This window comes from Colias philodice, chromosome 25, assembly GCF_061535455.1.
Source record: "Colias philodice isolate Cphi_HAF_F1 chromosome 25, ilColPhil1 Martin Lab GWU primary, whole genome shotgun sequence".
Taxonomy (NCBI): Eukaryota; Metazoa; Arthropoda; class Insecta; order Lepidoptera; family Pieridae; genus Colias; species Colias philodice.
In genome coordinates, this window is record NC_143110.1 from 3066185 (window position 1) to 3086035 (window position 19851).

Sequence of the window (19851 nt, forward strand, 5' to 3'; positions counted from 1 at the left end):
AAAAGTAATATAAAGGCTAACCGTCTCTGAAATTAAATATGTATCGATACTAAAGCTAACAGCTGTCCCGAAGGACACTATAGAGCACTTTTAGGGGTTTGTGAAAAACTCGAAAGTTGATTCTTTTGTCACCTTTACGTTTATAGGATTTTAAATTGAATATAACTGAAATAATATTTTTTTTCCAAGGTATTAGTTATAAGAGTCGGTACTGAATTCTGATATATATAAAACTGACCAGTTTGTTGGTTTGCTTGAATCCGGTAATCACATCAACTACTGGTCCGTTTTGAAAAATAATGTGTAGATAGCATTAATAAGGCTATAGGCGATATAACTATATTATCATCACGGTAAGACCAACACTAGTGGTGCAGCAATAAAAAATGCGGTTGGATCTGAGATCAATTTAGTTGATAACAAAATTGTGTTGACAAATAAACATCGGTCATTCTCGAACGCACCTTTTTTCTCGAATGACAAATTTTCGATCGATTCAATGACATGCCCCGTCAAATTACACATTACGTCAATTACGCGGTAACCATAGCCGACGTTACGCAACTCAACACGTGTCTGTCAAGTTTAATTACGAATTTATATTGATTCGTGTAACCCACTTTTGTAATTGAAATATGAAACTCGAAAACAATATTTTTAATTGCGTTGCGAGCGAGCAGCGTCTTACGGTTCCGTAGTAGGGTTTCTTGTCGGAGTTTAAAATTGGATTATTAATTTCATTAATTATTATCAAGGAAACGGCGAAAATTGTGGCTTTTGTTACTCGTTATGTGTAAAGTTGGGCGAGGGTTAAAGTTTAATTTTTTATTTTATTTATGGGATTATGTATTTATTACTTACAAATTGTATGCGTCTGTTTTCAATGTTTTTAAGCTTCTTTATATCATGTATCACATTCCGTAGATAAGCTTTAAATCTTAGCGGAAAATAAAGTAAACCGTTATTGGTATAAGCCGACTTTTCAAATATAAAAAGTTATTTAAAAACGTTCGAAATTTAAATGAAAACTCGGCGCGTGACAATCACTTTGTGGACATACCCGCATGTGTAAATAAATTTAGACTGCATTTCATTCGCAACATCCGCGCGAGTTGGACGTGCCACTGTATTAAAAGTTTGGCTACAGTTCAACGGAATTGGATGGTGTTTTTTTAACTGTTGTCTTTTAAGTTTTAGTTGCTGAAGTTTCTATTAAAGGAAACAAGATAAGTTTTGAAATTTAAATAAAAATATATTCTTAATTATTTATACATATTTGTAGTTTAAATCAATGTTAATCTATGATATTTATGGCCAGCCTTATCTGTGATCCTGCTTATATTAAGACATTGATTTGTTAATCATGTTCTAATCGTGACTAGGTGTACCTTATAGCAATAATACGAATAAGTTTCATTGCTAATGCAATATATTGTTTATGTTCTTCTATATTCGTATTTCTTTCTAATTTCTGTGATATTTTGTCCATACAATTTTACATTCCAATAGTTGCTCATGTTTTTCTTTAAACATTTTTCAAAAGAGCATTTACGTGCAATCCAATACGCGTCTTGGTTAGATTCTCTCGCACACAATCCGTCGCCGCTGTTTAAATATTTCAAAGTCCAGACCGTCCCCCGCCGGGCAATCGATAGGGGTGGTGTCCCCAACAGGTTCGCAGTTTTTTCCCTTTTGCATCCGTATTAATGAGAAATGGTTTTGCCGCTAGGTTAGCTTAGAGCGGAATTGTGCTTGCGACGGAGGTCGTTGAATGGGTGGGATGGTGCAATGTTATGGTTGTAGAATGTTATAATATAGCTTCTTATAAGCTAGCGTTATAAGGTGTTTGGTAATCGTGGTATAGTAAGGGAAGGTATTGTTGAAAATAATAGGTTGCAAATTAGGATTATGTTGGATAGTTCAGAAATTAATATGTACATAGATATGGTTCAATTAATTATTATGTGAATGGATACGCAAATTCAGTAAAATACAGATTGTTAATAATTGTTATAGAACATAGACGTGCTTATAGCATTGGAGCCATTATCTATTAATGTTTTGTGTTCCCGGAAAAGTTATTTTTATTCATTTCTTCGACTAGGTGTTTGAAATATTATATTAAATTCATAAATATAAATATTTAATCATTTTATCTTTAAACAGGAGACTTATAAATTTTCCATTTAACCGTCTATTCATATTTTAAATCACTGATCGCTATAGCGAAGGCGACGACATTTTCATATTCTGGTCCATTCTTTTGTCGCGAGCCGGCGAACACCGATTGAGCTATGCCACCCTAGTCTTAGCTATTTTATTTTTTATTTAAGCGCATAACTATCGAGAAATGTTGGAATTATTCCAATAAAGATTTGCAGAGATTTTTGAGCTATAAAATCTAGATATAAATAAGATTTAGAATTGATTAAAGCGATTTCCATAAAATTCGAACTTCTAAGCCTAGAGAATTAAAAAATTCCTCTTTATTTGCAGGATGATTAAAACAGCAAAGTACGTTACATAAAATATTAGACTATAACCACAGTATTGTTTATAACCTACTTCTTAGCAAACTCGGATGACCGAAGACAAACTTGAGGCCGTTGGAAAACTTTTATATTGGAAAATAGTGAGTTTGGAACGGACTTTTTGTTTTATGATCCTTGATTCGCCGTGCCTTGTTTAAGAGTTCATTTCTTTCGAACAAACTTTTACTAAGACCCTTGCGTAAAAGACTTTTATGTTAAACTGGATGGATCAACCCTCTAATAAAAGGGATTTTCTTAATATTATTTTATAGTACATTTATAATCTTAAGACATAGTGTGCGTGTATGTTTGTGAAATTCCATATTTGGCAAACATAAAAATCGTTCCTAAAGTAATTATAGACTACCTTCAATCAAACAAAACAAAACTGTTTTAAACTAATTCTAACTCTAATCGAATTTGTTATGAAATTCTATTATTTTCTTTTTACTTTCAAGCATTAAAAAGGTGCGCTCTTCACGGGTTTTCCGTAGAAACCTTCGACTGAAGTATCATCCGCCGCAGCTCTGAGGGTCCTTAAGAATAAACTAAAATAATAATCCTCAGTTTTCTAGACCCTGTGTTCTTAACGCTCTTTGTTGCAAATTGCATTAGACGACAAAATAGATTTAACGTAATATTTTTTTACATTAATTTCATAATTAAATTTTTTAGTAAAAACAGATCCTTGTTTCGCTCTTTCACATTTGTAATATTGCGTGGTAGTTTCACAATTATTGTATTAGTAATTTACCAAATTTCATTTCATACTTGAAGCAAAATAAAATGTAACTTGTTCATTCTACGTAAAACAGAAATCAGTGCGAATTTTAAACAAAAGCCACATTTAAACAACCTTAAATTGTTCTAAGGTCAGGATAATAAACGTTAACAGCACTCTTTCACATTTATAATATTACTTGGTTGTTATTAGGTACTTGGTAATTTGCAAATACAAGCATCATATCATTTCTTATTTGAAGCAAAATAAAATGTAACTTGTTCATTCTACACAAAACAGAAAAAAAGCCATATTTAAACAACCTTAAATTGCTCTAAGGTCAGGATAATAAACGTTAACAGTGGATTTTGGGTTTAAAACTTCCACGTTCACGCGTCGACGTTGTTCATCGTAGCGGAAATTATTTAGCAAAGTTAGCCTGGCCAGTGAACACGGTAGGTATATTTACCTGGGCTTAACCTAGTGTCCATATATTAAGGAAAACTAGGATACATTTTAACGTTAAGTTACCATTTACGTAAATTTTGTTTATTCCCTTTGGTCATTGTCCCAAATTCATAGGCTGGAGTAGTAACGATATACGGAGTAGTATGATAGTATAAATAGAAAGTTATAATAGTACTACGTATTTGCAAATTGTCGTATTCAAAGTACTAGGCGAACATGAAACACGAAGCGATTCATATGGTGGCTCGACGTTCTCACGCTCTGCAGTCGCAAATAGGAGGAATGTAACAGCGCCGAACCGTAGATCAATACGTATCTATAAAATATGGCGAGTGCTTGAATTTAAATGAGATAACGGTCTGATAAGCCGCGAGATGTATGTAGGGAAATGTACAAATTACCACCGTTTAATTGGTAGCGCGGTTACGAAAGGTTTTAAAGATAAGGACATATCTATTTGCAATGCTGGTGTATCTTGAAAAAATAGTACCTAGTAGAATTTAATAACGTTTCTCTAATTACGTCAAAACTATTTAATTTATTTTCTTCTAACTATGTATAATTTTTTATAGTGCTTACTTAAAACAAATTAGCTTTTTTTTTCGAGTATTTTTTTATTTCTTAATAATTTTCGAAATTTAACAGGAATTAGAAAAAATATTCTAAAATATTTTAAGCATTTAAAAAAAGTCTTCAAATTGGACAGAAAACTGAAAGAAAAGTTTCCACTGAAAAAGTACGAAGCTCTCTAGTAAAAGGGAAAAAATAGTCAATTTTAATTTTCCGTTTGAATAACGTAGTCGAAAACTTCGCGATAGTTCGTCGAACGATTTTTGTAAGAGCGACGTAATATTGTGCTTTTTCAAGTCTCAAATATGAAACCAATGGTCCAAAGTCTAAAGTAATAGTCGCCTTCTGGCTAATAGTTTCCATCTTATATCTTATAAAAAAACTCATACTTCAAATTCAAAGGAAGAAATGTCAAAAATGAAATGGAATGTTGCATTACACACGAGAAGTGCAGGGACTAAAATGTGCGACTAGAGATGTAATAAATTAAAAAAGCTTGATGAAACTTAACGAATATTATTCAAAAATGTGTCATTTATATTGATATTGTTGCACTAGTTAAATCATGTGTTTTTAACGGATAGGTTCCTTCCTTCATACACTTACCTTGTTAGAAATAAACGAGTTTTATTAAACTGGCGTTTTCTTTGTTAGATCTGTTCAAATATTTCGCGGTGTGTCGCGAGTTTTGCTCCGTTGTTAGGGTGACAAATCAACATCGAGCTATGCTGCGCTGTACTGCGCTGTGCTGTGTTTGGTCAACTCGCTCGTCTAATATTTTAATGAGGATACAAACAACCCATGCTGTGCTGCGCTGTGTGAGGCTACGCTCTGTTTAAAAACGCAGCAGTCTCGAGCGAGGCGCGCTACCCGCCATGCTGAGCCGCGCTGTGCCGAACTGTGCTATGTTTTTATGGAGCTCTGCCATGCTGCGCTGTGTCGAGCTATGCTAGGTTTGGAGCACGCTGCGTGCCCCTCCATCGCCGCATTAAATTCATTAAAATTCTCCGTATTTTTCACGTATGGTGTGAGGTAACAAGCTACCGTGACTGGACTCTTTTAACGACAAAATAACACATAAAATATCCATATCCGCTTCTTCTTCACTTTCATCTTCATCGGATTCAACTATGTCGTAATGTTTACGTTTTTTTGAAAATAGGGTCATATTTGACGAGATAAACGACTACTCGCGCCAATTTTTGTAACACCTATACTCGCGCACGGTGTCACAGACCGATAGTGTTTACCCCTACACTATATATATTATTTACTAAGAAAACCGAAAACTATAACAATTTTTTTAAAGTTTAGGATGTACTGAAACAAAATAGTATTGATCATACTTAGTTTTTTAATTATTTTACTGACTTATAGTATCACAAATCAGTCCTCGAATTTGAGATGTTTTTCTTAAGTACTAGGGAAAACAAAATTAAAAACAGAACTTCTTTTTCAAAACAAAATAAACTTCTAAGTAATAATAATAAACATATCAAAGCACATATTTATCTATGTTTGGCTTAGTTTTGAGCCTTGTCTGTATATCTTTTCCCAAGTAAAAATCACGGGAACTTCAGATATCTCTTCATTGTCATCGTCTTGCTCGGTGTCGTATGCCTCTTCTTGTACCTCCACGTTGTCTTCCACCTCACTGTCATTTTCGTCTTCATAGCAGAACCAGAACTTGATTCTTCCAGCAACAATCTGAATTGATCATCGTTCATTTTGACATGAAGTATGGCCTAAAAAAATGGTCAAAATATAATTTAGAGCAACATTCATACATATATTTTACTATACATATCTACTTCATAAAGTATTCAAAGTCTTAAAAAATAAATAAATGTACAAAATTTATAATATTAATAGGTACTTACACAAAAAGTTGCACCTATACTCGCGTCGGTCTCATGGACCGATTGGCGCCAAATACTACGTGATCTTCTGCCGACCACGCGACCTGCACTAAAATGAAGTTAGCCCCAAATCCGGAAACTAGCAAGGAACTCGACTTCACAGGATTTACCTGCATAAAAATAATTACGAAAATGTGTTTCGTCGGTCTCACAGACCAACGCGCGAGTATAGGAAGGTTAAAAAACGTAGCTTAAGAAACACAGCACAGCACAGCGCAGTACAGCGCAGCATCGTTTAAGGGTGACAAATCAACATCGAGCTATGCTGCGCTGTACTGCGCTGTGCTATGTTTGGTCAACTCGCTCGTCTAATATTTTAATGAGGATACAAACAACCCATGCTGTGCTGCGCTGTGTGAGGCTACGCTCTGTTTAAAAACGCAGCAGTCTCGAGCGAGGCGCACTACCCGCCGTGCTGAGCCGCGCTGTGCCGAACTGTGCTATGTTTTTATGGAGCTCTGCCATGTGCGCTGTGTCGAGCTATGCTAGGTTTGGAGCACGCTGCGTGCCCCTCCATCGCCGCATTAAATTCATTAAAATTTTCCTTTTTTTTCACGTATGGTGTGAGGTAACAAGCTACCGTGACTGGACTCTTTTAACGACCAAATAACACATAAAATATCCAAATCCGCTTCTTCTTCACTTTCATCTTCATCGGATTCAACTATGTCGTAATTATGGTCGTAATGTTTACGTTTTTTAGGGTTCCGTAGCCAAAATGGCAAAAACGGAACCCTTATAGTTTCGTCATGTCCGTCTGTCCGTCTGTCCGTCTGTCACAGCCGATTTACTCGGAAACTATAAGTACTACAGTGATGAAATTTGATGGGAATATGTGTTGTATGAACCGCTACAAAAATATGACACTAAATAGTAAAAAAAAGAATTGGGGGTGGGGCCCCCCATACATGTAACTGAGGGATGAAATTTTTTTTTTCGATGTACATACCCGTGTGGGGTATCAATGGAAAGGTCTTTTAAAATGATATAAAGTTTTCTAAAAAACATTTTTCTTAAAGTGAACGGTTTTTGAGATATCAGCTCTCAAAGTCGTAAAAAGTATGTCCCCCCCCCTCTATTTTTATAACTACGGGGTATAAAATTCTAAAAAAAATAGAGGTGATGCATGCTAATTAACTCTTTCAACGATTTTTGGTTTGATCAAAGTATCTCTTATAGTTTTTGAGATAGGTTGATTTAACTGTAATTTATTATATTTGCTGCTACGGAACCCTTTGTGCGCGAGCCCGACTCGCACTTGGCCGGTTTTTTGAAAATAGGGTCATAATTGACGAGATAAACGACTACACGAGCTGCTGATTACTTTATACTGAGCTAGATTGTTTAGGATGTACTGAAACAAAATAGTATTGATCATACTTAGTTTATTAATTATTTTATTGACTTATAGTCTATCACAAATCAGTCCTCGAATTTGAGATGTTTTTCTTAAGTACTAGGGAAAACTAAATAAAAACAGAACTTCTTTTTCAAAACAAAATAAACTTCTAAATAATAATAATAAACATATCAAAGCACTTAATATAATTATCTATGTTTGGCTTAGTTTTGAGCCTTGTCTGTCCATCTTTTCCCAAGTAAAAATCACTGGAACTTCACTGTGTTTTTCCTCAGATATCTCTTCATTGTCATCGTCTTGCTCGGTTTCGTATGTCTCTTCTTGTACCTCCACGTTGTCTTCCACCTCACTGTCATTTTCGTCTTCATAGCAGAACCAGAACTTGATTCTTCCAGCAACAATCTGATTTGATCATCGTTCATTTTGACATGAAGTATGGCCTAAAAAATTGTCCAAAATATAATTTAGAGCAACATTCATACATATATTTTACTATACATACTTCATAAAGAATTCAAAGTCTGTAAAAATATATAAATGTACAAAATATATAATATTAATACTTACACAAAAAGTTGCACCTATACTCGCGTCGGTCTCATGGACCGATTGGCGCCAAATGCAAAAAAAAAATCGCACACACACGTGAACTTCTGCCGACCACGCGACGTGCACTAAAATGAAGTTAGCCCCAAATCCGGAAACTAGCAAGGAACTCGACTTCACAGGATTTACCTTCATAAAAATAATTACGAAAATGTGTTTCGTCGGTCTCACAGACCAACGCGCGAGTATAGGAAGGTTAAAAAACGTAGCTTAAGAAACACAGCACATCACAGCGCAGTACAGCGCAGCATCGTTTAATTGTTAAAAAAACGTAGCTTAAGAAACACAGCACAGCACAACGCAGTACAGCGCAGCATAGCTCGATGTTGATTTGTCACCCTAATTGTTAAAAAAACGTAGCTTAAGAAACACAGCACAGCACAACGCAGTACAGCGCAGCATAGCTCGATGTTGATTTGTCAACATCGAGCTATGCTGCGCTGTACTGCGCTGTGCTGTGCTGTGTTTCTTAAGCTAAGTTTTTTTAACAATTAAACGATGCTGCGCTGTGCTGTGCTGTGTTTCTTAAGCTACGTTTTTTAACCTTCCTATACTCGCGCGTTGGTCTGTGAGACCGACGAAACACATTTTCGTAATTATTTTTATGCAGGTAAATCCTGTGAATTCGAGTTCCTTGCTAGATTCCGGATTTGGGGCTAACTTGGGGCTAGTGCAGGTCGCGGCGTGGTCGGCAGAAGTTCACGTGTCATAGCATTTGGCGCCAATCGGTCCATGAGACCGACGTGAATATAGGTGCAAGTTTTTGTGCAAGTATTAATATTATATATTTTGTACATTTATATATTTTTTAAGACTTTGAATACTTTATGAAGTATGTATAGTAAAATATATGTATGAATGTTGCTCTAAATTACATTTTCACCAATTTTTTAGGCCATACTTCATGTCAAAATGAACGATGATCAAATCAGATTGTTGCTGGAAGAATCAAATTCTGTTTCTGCTATGAAGACGAAAATGACAGTGAGGTGGAAGACAACGTGGAGATACAAGAAGAGACATACGAAACCGAGCAAGACGATGACAATGAAGAGATATCTGAAGTTCCCGTGATTTTTACTTGGGAAAAGATGGACAGACAAGGCTCAAAACTAAACCAAACATAGATAAATATGTGCTTTGATATGTTTATTATTATTACTTAGAAGTTTATTTTGTTTTGAAAAAGAAGTTCTGTTTTTAAAGTGAAACTTTTATTACATCGTCTCAAACTCTTTGGTCTGTGTAGCGCATGTCGCGTGTACCCGCGCACCGAGGGTTCCGTACAAATAAGTTTAAAATTATTAAAAAAATATATATTATGTGATGTAACTAAAAATTTATGGTTTTCGTAACTTTTCCTTTATCTATGCTATAAGACGTTGCTTCGTACCAAATTTCAAGATTCTGAGTTCACACGAAGCACCCTGTAGGTTTTGATTCCCTTGCAAGTGTCGAAAATTTGCGGCATAAACGGCTGTATCTTTTGATTGCGTTGGCTTAGAAGTTTGATTTTTTCACAGCTTCAGGTCTACTGAGACCTGAGTAATTGATATAAATTTCAGCTTCATACCTCCACGCGTTCCTGAGAAAAAGGGTCTTGACAGACGGACGGACGGACAGACGGACAACAAAGTGATCCTATAAGGGTTCCGTTTTTTCCTTTTGAGGTACGGAACCCTAAAAAAAACTGCATCAAATCCGTTGCGTAGTTTCAAAGATTTAAGCGTACAAAGGGACATAGGGACATAGGGACAGAGAAAGCGACTTTGTTTTATACTATGTAGTGATAAGCTCGACACAGCGCAGCATGGCAGAGCTCCATAAAAACATAGCACAGTTCGGCACAGCGCGGCTCAGCACGGCGGGTAGCGCGCCTCGCTCGAGACTGCTGCGTTTTTAAACAGAGCGTAGCCTCACACAGCGCAGCACAGCATGGTTTGTTTGTATCCTCATTAAAATATTAGACGAGCGAGTTGACCAAACACAGCACAGCGCAGTACAGCGCAGCATAGCTCGATGTTGATTTGTCACCCTTAGGATGTTATGTCGCAAGATGACGGTAAGGATTTGAAACGTCTTTGTAATTAGTTTAAAAACTTGGCAAAGTTATAATTGCATAAGCATGCGCAGTTTATTTATTAAACCACTCTGACATTTACTTAAAAATTGCTCTGAATAATATTCTACTCAATTCTTCGATCCCAGTAGCAGTTTGAAAAATTTTAGGGATATAAATAATTGTAATGTATTGTATAAATAAATGTTAAAATTTGAAATTGCAGCCTTCTTACATTTACATTGTGTATTGTACTAGATCTGTGGTGCATTGTCAATGTCATTATTTTTATTGCTATAATCTGTGGTTAACTTCCTTGTTCCTTTTGGCGTCGTCCGTGACTGTAACTGTACCTAATTGTGATTGATTTAATTAAAACAGTTTCTAATAACTCGTAAATCCGTTTTTTATTTACAACAACAGGTTATGGGCCCAGGCCAACCTGCCGTAGTACAGATTACAGTCGATTGTTGAATAATACTTAGTCCGACAAAGTACCGCGTGCATAACCTCACATCAGTTACCGGCTCGCGATCTTTCTGCTGCTTTTCAAAATTCAAGATGAACAGTAACAATACAATTATGTCGATCCCAAAACTCACGGGACGAGACAACTGGTCCAACTGGAGTTTCGCCGTCAGAGCGTATCTGCAACACGAGGAGTTAGATGAATGTCTTACGAGGGAACCCGATTGTAATGATCCAAAGGCTATGAAAAAGGATGTAAAAAGCTTAGAAAGTTCCGGTATGAAGATTAGTGCTGACTTAGTAAAAAATAAATTACTACAGGAAGTGAAAATGTCAGACACTACTGCACTTTATACAAACACAAAAAAATACTTGCCCAAAAGTGATAAGAAAGGCCCTAGATGTTTTAATTGTAATAAGTACGGACATCTCAGCAAAAATTGTTGGCATAAGAAGACAACCAGTAAAAAAACAGATAAAGACACAGGTTATGTTGCAGCTTTTTCAGCATCCACAGCAAATGAGTCTAATTCTTGGCATGTTGACTCAGGAGCATCCATGCATATGACTATGCACCGGGACTGGCTCACTGACATCACCGTTTCACCTGTACCGAGCATAAGGATTGCTAACAACAAAGAATTAAAAGTTGAATGCTGCGGGAATGTATGTATTAAGGTAAAGGCACATGATGGCAGCACCGATTCAATACAGGTGAGGAATGTTTTATTTGTACCAGAATTGAAAACTAATTTATTATCAGTCAGCAAAATAATTCAAAGTGGATGCAATGTAATATTTAATGAATCTGGCTGTAAAATTTACAATGCTAGTAACAAATTAGTAGCACATGCTAGATTAATGAATGCAACATATCTGTTAAACACTCTTCAAGAAATGCAAGTCATGATGGCCAAGGCTGATGATGATACTTATCTGTGGCACCAAAGGATGGGTCATTTAAATTTCACAAGTCTTAATAAGGTACCTCTCTGTACAGAAGGAGTCAACTTGTCGACAGGTATGGAAAATTCCATCTGTGTTACCTGTCTTGAAGGCAAGCAAACGAGAAAACCGTTCCCTGCTGAAGGTTCCCGAGCAACCAGCTTGCTAGAACTTATCCACAGTGATGTGTGTGGACCGATGCAGCAGACATCAATAGGAGGAGCAAGGTATTTTGTAACCTTTATTGATGACTTTTCTCGCCGAGTATGCATATATCCTATAAAAAACAAAAGTGAAGTATTTCAAAAATTTGTTGAATATAAAAATAGAGTGGAAAATGAATTGAATAAAAAAATAAAAATTCTTAGATCTGACAATGGAACTGAATATAAAAATAATATTTTTGAGACTTACCTGAAAAAGCATGGAATTTTGCACCAGACATCAAATCCATACTCACCCGAACAAAACGGATTAAGCGAACGAATGAACCGTACACTTATTGAGCGTGCTAAATGTATGTTGTTAAACTCGGGTTTACAGAAAGATTTTTGGGCTGAAGCAGTAACTACAGCAGCTTACATAGTGAACCGCTCTCCCACCCGCAGTTTATCAGATGCAACACCATATGAAGTATGGACTGGAAAAAAGCCAAATTTGAGCCACATGAGAATATTCGGATGTCCTGCGATGGTGCATATTCCTAAAGAAAAAAGAAGTAAGTTGGATGTAAAGTCACGAAAATTGATATTTGTTGGTTACAGCGACGGTACAAAAGGCTACAAATTCATAGATTCTGAAACAAAGAAAGGAATTGTAAGTAAAGATGTTGTCTTTTTGGAAAATTCAATAAAACAAAATAATGTTGTAGTACCAATTTCTAGTAGTGAAAATATAGAATCAACATGTAATGTTAAGCCTACAAATGTAAATTCTGAGTTGAATGAAAATTCACTGGATAATTCCCAATCTAAAGATATAACCTCCGCAACAGATAGCGATGATTCTTTTCATTCCAATGATGATGACATATCTCTGTACATACCTGAAAGAAAAATTGAATTACTACCGAATATTAACATAACAACAAGATCTAAAAGATTAATAAAAGATAATAATACTTACCTCTGCATAGATGGAGTTACATTACCTGATGTTCCGCAGACATACTCTGAAGCTGTGTCATGCCGGGATGGAGACAAATGGAAACAATCAATTCAGGAGGAGCTTAAAGCACACAAACAAAATGAAACCTGGACGTTGGTAGAGAAGCCTCCAAATGTTAAGACTATTGGATGCAAGTGGGTCTTTCGTATCAAAGATGAGCCAACAGGTATGATTTATAAATCTAGATTATGTGCCAAGGGATGTTCACAAAGCTATCAAATTGATTATACAGAAACATTTTCTCCAACGGTGAGATATGACTCAGTCCGAATTATACTAACTGAAGTATGTCAACACAATCTTGAAATGATACAGTTTGATATTAAAACTGCTTTTCTGTATGGAGACATAACAGAAAATATATATATGTATCCACCTGAAGGATTAGATGTTCCATCAAACTATATTTGTAAATTAAAAAAATCTCTTTATGGACTAAAACAAGCTCCAAGGTGTTGGAACTCTAAGTTCAAAACTGTTCTGAACAATTTTGGTTTTAATAACAGTCACTCAGATCAATGTGTCTATACAGGTCATATAAATGGTATTAAAGTTTATTTGTTGTTATATGTTGACGATGGATTAATAATATCAAAGGATAAATCTGTAATTGATAAAGTTATAAGTCAGCTAAAAGAAAATTTTGAAGTTAAAACTATGGAGCCAAGAAATTTTGTTGGTTTGCAAATAGAGAGGTCTAAAGGACACTTATTCATTCATCAAACAAAATATATTGAAAAATTATTGATAAAATTTAACATGAACAATGCTAATGGATGTAGTATACCTATTGATCCTCATACTTCCCTAATAAAGAAAAAGGTGACACTTGAAGAGAGAATACCATATAGAGAGGCTGTAGGTTCTCTTATGCACTTAGCTATTGTAAGTAGGCCTGACATCATGTTTGGAGTCAGCTTAGTTAGTAGGTATCTTGATTGCTATGATGACACTCACTGGGTTGTTGTTAAAAAGATACTTAAATATTTAAAAGAAACTAAAGAATATGGTATAAATTATTCTTCAACAGACAATAATATAGTAGAAGGGTATAGTGATTCAGACTATGCCACAGACACCGACTCTAGAAAATCTACTTCTGGGTATGTTTTCATAAAAAATGGTGCAGCTGTCACTTGGTCGAGTCAACGGCAACAGAGCATTGCACTGAGCACTACAGAGGCAGAATTCATGGCTGCGTGTTCGGCCACAAAAGAAGCTTTGTGGATTAAAAGATTACTTTGTGATATTAGTGCGTATAATCAGGATTCAATTTGCTTAAATGTAGACAATCAAAGTGCAATTTCAGTAATTAAAAATGTAGATTTTCATAAACGGTGTAAGCACATTGATGTAAAGTATAAATTTGTAAAGGAGAAGTTTCAAGAGAATGAAATAGATTTAAGCTATATATGTACTAATGAACAGTGTGCAGATATATTTACTAAACCCCTTCCTCGAGTGAGATTTCAATATTTAAGAGATAAAATGGGTGTAAAATTAAAGATGTAATTTTTGTTTTGATATTTTTGTTTTGTTGTAATACATATTAATGTATCAGTACACTGTTACAAACTGTGTGTATGATTATGTATGTCATTTTTGATAATTTTTTGTTTTGATCTGTGTTTATATGTAAAGGAATATGTAAAGTAAATTGAAGTTTAGACTGAAGAAGGCTTTAATTTGGTGGGTGTGTTAAAATTTGAAATTGCAGCCTTCTTACATTTACATTGTGTATTGTACTAGATCTGTGGTGCATTGTCAATGTCATTATTTTTATTGCTATAATCTGTGGTTAACTTCCTTGTTCCTTTTGGCGTCGTCCGTGACTGTAACTGTACCTAATTGTGATTGATTTAATTAAAACAGTTTCTAATAACTCGTAAATCCGTTTTTTATTTACAACAACAATTATGTTATCCTTTCATACAAAAACCAGCAGATGAATTTTGATGAAATTTTTTTGTACACATAATTTTAATAAAATTTGAGATTCTTTCGCCTTTTTGTCTGAATCTAGTGAATGATAAAAATTTCAAAACCTTTTAAAAGAGAAAATGAAGGAGGCAGTAAACCCAGCGACGTTTTATGAAATAACACAGCGTGCGATATTGTTATTTGTGAAGCCCGAGGGAAATATGGTGCAAAATCGATGTTCCATTTAATGGAGTTAATAGGATTTTGTGTTGTGAGCTTAAGTGTTGAGGTATTGAATGAATACTGTTCATGGTGTGAATAAAAGAAAAAATACCCTCACCTCTTGAATTTCGTTGTGCAGTCTTCCTGCGATTGTCCAAATGTGTCGCGGTCGTGAGCGTTTTCATAAGAGCCATTATACGAATTTCGCTATGAAAATCTTTTACTAACTACTAAAAATAATAACTTAGCACCAATTCATTGATCCTAGTCTCATATCATCAACTATTTTCAAGTAGAATGTGTTATTTGTAATCTTTATATTTTAATTGGAAGTCTTGGTCATAGAGTTTGTTCTTAGCGACGTTCGCAGTATTAAGTTGGGATGGAACACGGATTTAGAAGCAGTCGTCTAGACAATAATCAGCTCTTATTGGAATTAGTACCTACAATGGTCTAGTTGTAGTGTGTATTTATTAATTGCACGCCTCATAAGCGAAGCGTTGAGGTGGGTACTACTGTCACTTCGCGCAAAACATCTGATTTTTCAAACTTAAAATGTCTTTATGTATCATACATTGCACTTGTAAGATAATACATACACACACATATTTAGAAAAAACACTATTTTTAACGTTCATGATATTTTTGATGTCATTTTTGTTATTTAAACTAGTTAAAAAACAGTTTAAAAAAGTTCTGTCTTGGACGTCCGTGTGTCTGTATGTGCGGATCCTTTTTCTTGTTAACACGATAGCGACCGAAATACTTTACTAATCGAGTCTTTTTTTTTCTCGTACGCTTGAGTATGCTCAGGAATAGAACCCTTTCATTTTTCAGGGTCTGATTCGATGTGGTTTAATTGTTATTAAATAAACAAAAATAATAATTAATAAATATTTATTAAAAAAAAATTATGAGGCGTGCACTTTTGGATTTTCCAAATTATTATTTTGTTTTTATTAGCATTTTCTGTGTATAACATTTAATGCCGGTTTTCAACTTTATTACTTACAATCACGTGGATTAAAACATAGTGATAATCTATATTTAAAATTAATATTACATGTATTTATAAATACAGATGGTGGCCAGGTTTGGCGCTGTTTTTTCTCGAAGAATGTTCCGTTATTTTTTATTAAAAATTTCAATATATTTGTCACATAATTTTGTAACGATGCGTTTTGTTAAATATGAGGATCCATTATTTTCAACAACACCATTATCATTTAAATATTTGCCTTGTTATAGACAGACAGTCAAAATGGATATTGTATAGTGAATTGCGGCAGTCTCAAGTGTCTGTACTCTGTAGCAAGCTAGCGATTAGCAGTGAAATGGGAAATTGAGAAACCCCTGGAGTCTAGGCTAGAGGATATTTTCTATGCAAATACGGTACGTTCCGTGTTATAATGTTCGTATCTTTTAGTACCGCTCTTGCAGACTCCTTGCGCCCTGGTACTTAAATTATCTTCACGTAAAATGGGATCAAATTAAATTTATGGATCTATATTATATTTTCAAACTTAAGGAACTCACAACATGAATTTTCATTAGGTAGACGGTACAAAAAGTAAAATAATTTTCAAAAAGATGAACACTTAATTTTTTTGGTACCTTCAACATTTTTAATAATTTATTACTTCATTTTTTTCAAGGTTCTTTTTCATTATTTGCATAGCGGCTTTTTTTATGCGAAACTTGACAGTTTTTAATTTTTATAACTTCTTATCTATTTATTATTTATATCTACTACAAAAGAAAATAAAAAATCCCTGTGACATTGCTGGAATTTGGATTGCATTCCGTGGAGGAATTTATTCTGTAAATAAAGTACGTGTTACAATGTAGACAAACCTTTATTAGATGGAAGCCTGGAAAAATATTTGTAGTGTGGTGATAAAATAGGTATATTTAAAGTTCTAGAAGTCTGGATAGTTCAAATAGCTTACTGTTAAACTTAATAAACACGGTGAAAATATAATATTTCAATTAAAATATCAAAATAATGATATCATTTGAATTTCAGTGTGTAGTGCTAATTCATTCTAAGTTTTTATTAACCGACTTCAAAAAAAGGAGGAGGTTATCAATTCGGCCGGTATGTTTTTTTTTTTTTATGTATGTACACCGATTACTCCGTGGTTTCTGGACCGATTTACGTGATTCTTTTTTTGTTCGATGCGGGATGGTGTCGAATTGGTCCCATAAAAATTTTATTCGGATAGGCCCAGTAGTTTTTATTTTATGAGCATTTTTGTCTGTGTTTGTAAATGTTGCAAGTGCAAGTTTGAAGTCGGTTGTTTTTAACGCAGTTATTGACTTGTTTTATCTGTGCCATAAACGAAAGCTAAAAAGAAATGCATCTATATAATCTGTGCTCAATAAACGAATAAAAATAATTAGTTATCTATATTCGTTGGCGCGCGCGGAGTAAACACCTCATACATATTGAAAGGTAAAGCTTTGATTGCAGCGCCGTAGAGGAGCTTGCGTTTTTGGAATTTTAATTGATGTAATGGTTTTTTTGGGCCTTATTTTGGTGCTTTCTTCATTGGTTTCTAAAATCTGTTTTATAAATTTTCTTCATGTTTTTTTCGATGTGTGAAAAACTAAATCGAACTCATTGGAAATACACTATACCACACTGTACAGTGTACACATTTAAAATTGATATCGATTTTACACAAAAGGCGTGGTTTTGTAAAAATAGATTTTTAATAATCGTTAAAGGCTGTGAACAAAACATGGTGAAAATATTTTATTTAATGCTATTCTTTTTAATTTTTAATTTAGACACATATTATTATGTTAAATGTATAATAATATGTGTAAAATAAATAAATAAATATGTTTTGTAATATTTTCTAACTGGGTGCTTCAACTAAAACTTCGATAAAGTAAAACAGAGTAATCCTCGTAATTGGCGTTAATCGGATTTTGTTTACATTGGGATTACAGTCAACTTAACCTATTTGTTCGGTCGATATAAAATGTAGAGAATTTAGTGCAACTTGGCATTTTTCATTTAGCTATGATTTTCCAGTGAAAATGATGAGTTCTTAATATTGAATTACTAATTACTATCACCGGGTGATACTCATATTAAAAAAGGGGATCATTTTTTCATATTAACTACCTACTCTAGTGATTTTCTTCTATTATTCATGAGTGGATAAGTCTATTTTTTACACGCTTTATATTAGCTTCACCTGTATGTTTGTATGTTTGTAACCGACTTCTTTGGGCGCGATTTTGACCCACTTTAAACGGCCAGATTTCGTTCAAACTTTGTAGATTTATTGAGGACCGATGACAATACCCTAATTTGATAAAATTTTCTATTTTTTAGTTCGGCTTTCTATAAAAAGCGTGTTTTTTTTAGTTTTATTAAACTATTATTATTATTTATAATATCGGGTGCCGGACACGAACAAACGTATAGTTCATTCAAGAATTGTTTTGCTCACTTTTCACAATACACTCGATAGCTATTTAACACCTTTAACAGTACAAACGTCGCATTGACTACCAGTTGTTATTACAAAGAGCCATTCCCTGCAACGTTATCTCCGTATAGAAATGAGCTCTGCAGCGACGCGAGAAATGCATTGGCAGCAATGCAGCGCTGTATGGGGTGGCTTTGATTCGTTCTAGTAATTGTCGCTTTCATATTTATGTAGGTTATGGTACTAGGGTATTATGAGTAGGGTAGTGATTAAAATGTACAGAAAAAGTTGAAAGTGTTTAATTTTATAGTAAGTAGGTATACTTTAATATTACACACATCTTTCATTAACGATTCTATTTGTTTCTACCTATTTTGAGATAATAGCTTTTAAATAATTTTTTTTCTATTTCACCTCGCCATCTATTCTCCTGTAAATCATGAAATATAAAAAATATTGTAAACATTATATTTGTTTAGGTACTTAATAAGTGCAACCACGTCCTTACTTGTGTACAGTATTAATAATATTAGTTCACTCACTGAATAAATACCTAATTAACTTCACAAAGTATATATATTCCCGGCATGAATAGAGAAAATTTAATATCAGAGATAAGTTCAGACTAATTAGTGCAGCATGAAGGGACTGGGATTTCAGCAATCTGGGGTGTTAGGTTTCAATTCAATAGAGCTTAGGGTGTTAATTCACCTGTGTCCTGTGTGTAGATTAGCACACAAGAGGATTAAGTTAATAAATAGGTATGGATATCTATGAATAATGAAGTGTTTACTTTATTAAAGTATTATTGTCTTTAAGGCATTGGAATAAAGATAAAATTTAAGGATAATCCTATATTTCTTCTTTTTTATCAGATTCATAGAGAAAATATACTTCTTTTCATAAATTGGAACTACAAAGTATTCTATTGTCATTAGATCGCTTATAAAGATAAAAATCTACAATTGAACATTCATTAAAAAAGTTGTCAACAATATAAAACCGATTGCTATTCGATATTAAAAGAACAGTCGCGGATTAATATCGCAGATACTATAAAGTTAAATTAGTTCAACATGAAGAGGCAGCTTCAGAATACCTTAGCGTGTCATTACGGCGGCTGGGAAGCGCTACAGCGCTTGAGGGGCTAATTCCCCTTTGAGTGTCAGAGTGGCGCAGGTTGAACTCGTTTTTTGCTACTATCCTAGTACATTTTTAAGGATTATTTTATGTCCTGTGATACTAATTTTGTTGTGAAATGTTAATTTGATAGGAAAAATGTTTTTATTACGTATATAGCTAAACATATTTATGTTAAAATTGAACAGTGAAGTTCATCTTCAGAAGATCAGAAAGATCATTTCAATATTACGAAAATCCCATTTCATCGGAAAATCATATCTGATTTCGTTTTTCCAAGTAATAACTATAAAGTTAATTAAAATGGCG

General features: G+C 34.2%; 2 protein-coding genes across 5 annotated transcripts in view; both read left to right on the top strand.

Moving 5' to 3' along the window:
• The window catches only part of Fak (protein tyrosine kinase 2 Fak), a 153842-nt gene that overhangs the window by 51009 nt on the left and 82982 nt on the right, over nucleotides 1-19851 (top strand). The gene's annotated exons all lie outside the window — the stretch shown is intronic.
• On the top strand, nucleotides 10466-11838 carry LOC149477253 (uncharacterized). The gene is made up of 2 exons (XM_089710496.1): nucleotides 10466-11416; nucleotides 11703-11838. Exons 1-2 carry the CDS (start codon nucleotides 10796-10798, stop codon nucleotides 11814-11816), a joined length of 735 nt encoding a protein of 244 aa, XP_089566622.1. The 5' UTR covers nucleotides 10466-10795; the 3' UTR covers nucleotides 11817-11838.

Bases quoted from the DNA above. Each gene is read 5' to 3' on its own strand.
- LOC149477253 (XM_089710496.1), top strand. From the start codon at position 10,796: ATGAACAGTAACAATACAATTATGTCGATCCCAAAACTCACGGGACGA. The intron at 11,417-11,702 runs GTGAGGAATGTT...CTCTCTGTACAG, and splicing joins GCAGCACCGATTCAATACAG to AAGGAGTCAACTTGTCGACA.